This window comes from Palaemon carinicauda, chromosome 4 (genome assembly GCF_036898095.1).
Source record: "Palaemon carinicauda isolate YSFRI2023 chromosome 4, ASM3689809v2, whole genome shotgun sequence".
Classification (NCBI taxonomy): domain Eukaryota; kingdom Metazoa; phylum Arthropoda; class Malacostraca; order Decapoda; family Palaemonidae; genus Palaemon; species Palaemon carinicauda.
Genome location: NC_090728.1, coordinates 84,935,534 through 84,940,218, shown reverse-complemented (window position 1 = coordinate 84,940,218; position 4,685 = coordinate 84,935,534). Strand labels below are relative to the sequence as shown.

Genomic DNA, 4,685 nt, shown 5'->3' with positions numbered 1-4,685 from the left:
ATGGTGTAAATACAACTGTACAGGCCATGGCTGGGGGAGTTCATCAGTTGATTGCATTAGGAGGGGGTGTTATGCAGACTGGGCCATTGTCACCTGGTCTAGGAGTTCATCCTGTTTCTGGCCTTGCGATGAAACCTGTCAGTTTAGCGTTAACTTCGGTGCCGGCAAAACTCCTTATCAATGATGATAGGTCAACTTCAGCTAGTACATCAGATAACAGTGATGTAGACGTTGATATATAGCATAGATAGAATCAGTTGTTGTGGTATCAGAACAATACTTAAAATTTAAGACAGTATTTATGTGAAAAAACTGAATATTTTTGCATAAATTTTTTGAAATTACCTAAAATGACCTTGATCCTCACAAAGCAATTCAGTTTCAGGAATATGAAACTCATTATAGTGTGGGTCTGAAACTTTTAGAAGGACAAATAAACCTGAAAACATAAGCTTTTATACCTGACAGTATTTATTCCCCACATTCCTGTATTTTAAAGTGACAACAATTATTGGTTTTTAATTTTAGAGATCTGCTATCATCAATTGGACAGGATGAGCCATGCAAATTTATTTTAGCTTATTCTTAAAATCTGTAGATTTTATTTTCTATTGGTACAGTGCTCGTGCATACACAGTAGTTTAACACTGTATGAGTAATGCAGTGCCATTGTAGCTATTATAAATTACAGAGTAAGACAGTGTTTAAGTTTAGAAGTTTGAAATTATTCATAATGAAGTCCAAAATGACTTTAAAGAAATATATAATTGTTCCGTAACCGAAATACAAACCACGCTATTTACAAAGGGTATTACTTTTAGCGTAGCTGAAATGGCGAGCCATTAGAATTTAACGAGGGTGTATTACCCCCGCGCTAGTTAGCGGGGGGGTAGGGGAGTGGTAGCTAGCTACCCCTCCTCCCCCTCACACACAGGTGAATACCCACTTTCACTTTTGGCTCGGACTGTGACAGACGTCTCTGTCTTGGTCCTCGCTTGGCAGCCATTGTCTGTTTTGTCTTTACTTAATCGCTTACTTTTCTTTTACTCAATATATATGTAAACATGTTTTCATGTTTGTATATATATTTGAGTATAGAAATAAGTAAGTTTCCTTTTCAGATGTGTGTGTGTAGTGTACGATATCTACGTGGAGGCCTCGGCAGTTAGGCCACCACGGCCTAATTTTATGGGTTGCGATCGAGTTTGACTTCGGTCTTTCTCTCTCTCTCTCTCTTGAGGTCGTTCACCCTTTTACTATGTTTTACTACGCCCTTGTAGCTTCCTTCCCGTGTGGGTGGGGTTGCTACGCCGTACATTTTGTCTCAATTAGTTTATGAATCTAATTGTAGTTGTTAATTTTTCAGCTTGTAGAACGATTCCTTTCGGGGTTTTCGTTTTTTTTTCTTTAGTGTTCATTCATTTTTAAATTACATAATTACATAGTTACATAATTATAATTGTTATAATTCTGTTTTGGTTACAGCTCTCCTTCCGCGAGTGTAAGTGGTTGTGAGGGCACGTGCCTATTGTGTAATTCTTGTTCCTTTTCCTCGGGATTCCTCTTCGGAGCCTTCCCGGGGGAATGAATGTGTACTAATATTATTTGTTTTATTTTTTTACAGTTACCGATCTAGTTCGTTTCTGTAATATAGCAACGGTGTGAGCTGTCTGGTTGAGTCCTGGGGATTCGGCTGTTGCTGCCTCCCCCTTGTATTGTCGTCAGGGGCGTGTCTCCTTCTACTGGTAGTACTCCCGTGTCGACGGACAGCTCTCCAGTTCATTTTAGAACAGTCAGGAGGCTTGCCTCCTTGGGCGGATAACTTTCCTTCCGAGGGAAGTTTTTTCCTGTCCAGGCTTGAGCTTTTCCTCTTTTGGGGGGTTCTTCTCTTGCCTTTTTTTCGTGCGACTATGCTCTTGGTGCTGAGCGGTCGCACCTGCAGTTTCGCTCAAGGGGCTGGGCAACTGCAGGATCTCCTCTTCGGAGGATTGCCCCTTTTAGGTCACTGGCTGACCAGTCTCTTCCACGAAGTGTTTCTCTTTCGTTCGCGAGAGAGTACACTCATAGAGACTCCTCTTCGGAGGTTTCTTCTGTTGCTGTTGCTGTTGGCCTCCCTCGCCGTAAGGCCCTCCGTCCGCCTCGTCGTAAGGGCCTCTCATCTCCCTATAAGGGTGTTTGAGGCGCCTTTTTGAATCTCCGTTTGCAGCCTACAACTTCTTTTTCTCGATCTTCCGTCTTGGTGCAGATGGACAGCAGTCTAATCTCGTCTTCCGACGGGCAACGGTCTTCCCGACGGACAACGGTCTTCCCGACGGACAGCGGTCTTCCGACGGACATCAGTCTCCCGGCGGACAACGATCCCTTCGGGGCAAAGGGTTGCCCCCACGGGGGTTCTTCCCTAGCGTGTCAGGGTTTCCCTGCGCGCCCTTCTGTTCGTCAGCGCTCTCCTGTTCGTCAGCGCTTTCAAGATGATCTTCCCTGCAGTTCCTGTTACGTGCCCCGTGCGCCCACGTTCGCCCTCGCGATCTAGAACTTAGGTTCAGGTCGGGGTCAAGGACTCTTCTTCTTTGCGCGGGCTTCCACGCGTAGCCTTCTGCTCGTCAGCGATCATCAGCTCGTCAGCGATCATCAGCTCGTCAGCGATCATCAGCTCGTCAGCGATCGTCAGCTCGTCAGCATTCATCAGCTCGCCAGCGATCTCCGGATCGCCCACGTGTGTTACAGCTGGCACGCCAACGTTCTCCAACACTTCTGAAGGAACATGGTTCGCCAGCTACTAGCTCAACTGCGGATGCTGATCGCCATCGCGCGACCCTCAACTGCAGATGCTGATCGCCATCGCGCGACCCTCAACTGCGGATGCTGATCGCCATCGCGCGACCCTCAACTGCGGATGCTGATCGCCATCGCGCGACCCTCAACTGCGGATGCTGATCGCCATCGCGCGACCCTCAACTGCGGATGCTGATCGCCATCGCGCGACCCTCAACTGCGGATGCTGATCGCCATCGCACAACCCTGAACGATTGCCCGCTTCGCATGCTGCTCCTCATCGCACAACCCTGAACGATCGCCCTCTTGCGGATGCTGATCACCATCGCACCCTTTCACGCGATCATTCACCTGCGCATGCTGCTCGCCATCGCACAACCCTGAACGATTGCCCGCTTCGCATGCTGCTCCTCATCGCACAACCCTGAACGATCGCCCTCTTGCGGATGCTGATCACCATCGCACCCTTTCACGCGATCATTCACCTGCGCATGCTGCTCGCCATCGCACAACCCTGAACGATTGCCCGCTTCGCATGCTGCTCCTCATCGCACAACCCTGAACGATCGCCCTCTTGCGGATGCTGATCACCATCGCACCCTTTCACGCGATCATTCACCTGCGCATGCTGCTCGCCATCGCACAACCCTGAACGATTGCCCGCTTCGCATGCTGCTCCTCATCGCACAACCCTGAACGATCGCCCTCTTGCGGATGCTGATCACCATCGCACCCTTTCACGCGATCATTCACCTGCGCATGCTGCTCGCCATCGCACAACCCTGAACGATTGCCCGCTTCGCATGCTGCTCCTCATCGCACAACCCTGAACGATCGCCCTCTTGCGGATGCTGATCACCATCGCACCCTATCACGCGATCATTCACCTACACATGCTGCTCGCCATCGCTTACCGCCAGCGATCTTCTTCACCTACGCGGCAGCACGATCCCTCGCCGTCACGCCCATTCGCCTGCGCGCCCGCGCGATCGCTCGCCTGCGCGCCCGCGCGATCGCTCGCCTGCGCGCCCACGCGATCGCTCGCCTGCGCGCCCTCGCGACCGCTCGCCTGCGCGCCCTCACGACCGCTCGCCTGCGCGCCCGCGCGACCACTCGCCTGTGCGCCCGCGCGACCGTTCGCCCTCGCGCGACCATAGTTCGCGGCGAATTCCACAGCCGGTGGTAGCAGCAGGGACGCGTGCTCCTAGGCGGCACTCGGGATCACCTCCATCCAAGCACAGGTTGGTAGTGCAGGACGAAGACAGGTCAGTACAGCATTCTTCCCACCTTCTTTTCAGGCAGGAACCGTCGTGTCCTCTCCAAAGGATCGCCCGATCCCTTTCACCTTAGCGAGGATTTCGGACTCTGTGTCCTTGGAGCAGCAGACATGGTTTGATCCGCTGGCACGGGCGTTAATGAGGTTTATGAAACCAGCACTCACCGGCCAGGGTAACAAACCAGCGGCTGTCTCTCCTACGCTGAAGAGAAAGAGAGGAGTGGACTTCGTGGTGACTTCCCCCAGGGCGAAGTTGGTTCCCAAGAGGTCGGTCTCGAGGGTCCCCTCTCCTGCACGAGTACTCTCTCCTTCTCCCGCCCTGGAAGGATTTTTGGCGGGGGGGCTTTCCGTTGAAGATTTCTCCATCGGACAAGGGGTGACTGCTTACCTCTTCCTCTGGGAGCTTACCAGGTTCTTTCCCTCCTCGGTTACGGCCCGAGGTTTGGTTCAAGGAAGCTACAGGAAGATCAAGGGTACTTTCCTCCTCTCGAGCTCAGGCACCTTGGCCTTTCGTCGTTAAGTATCTACTTGCGGACAAGCTCGATGTTGTACCATCTGGACGCACTGACTGAAGGCTTCCTTCGGGTGTCTCATCTGTGGAGGTCAACGACCTCAGACACCCTTCCATCCTTGAGAA

General features: G+C 51.4%; 1 protein-coding gene across 1 annotated transcript in view; it reads left to right on the top strand.

Moving 5' to 3' along the window:
• The window catches only part of msl-2 (male-specific lethal 2), a 2,698-nt gene extending 1,937 nt beyond the window's left edge, over nucleotides 1-761 (top strand). The window contains exon 1 of the mRNA XM_068372414.1: nucleotides 1-761. This exon is cut by the window's left edge and continues 1,937 nt beyond it. Coding sequence (XP_068228515.1) covers nucleotides 1-242 — 242 coding nt within the window. The 3' untranslated portion in view covers nucleotides 243-761.
• The last annotated feature ends 3,924 nt before the right edge of the window (nucleotides 762-4,685 follow it).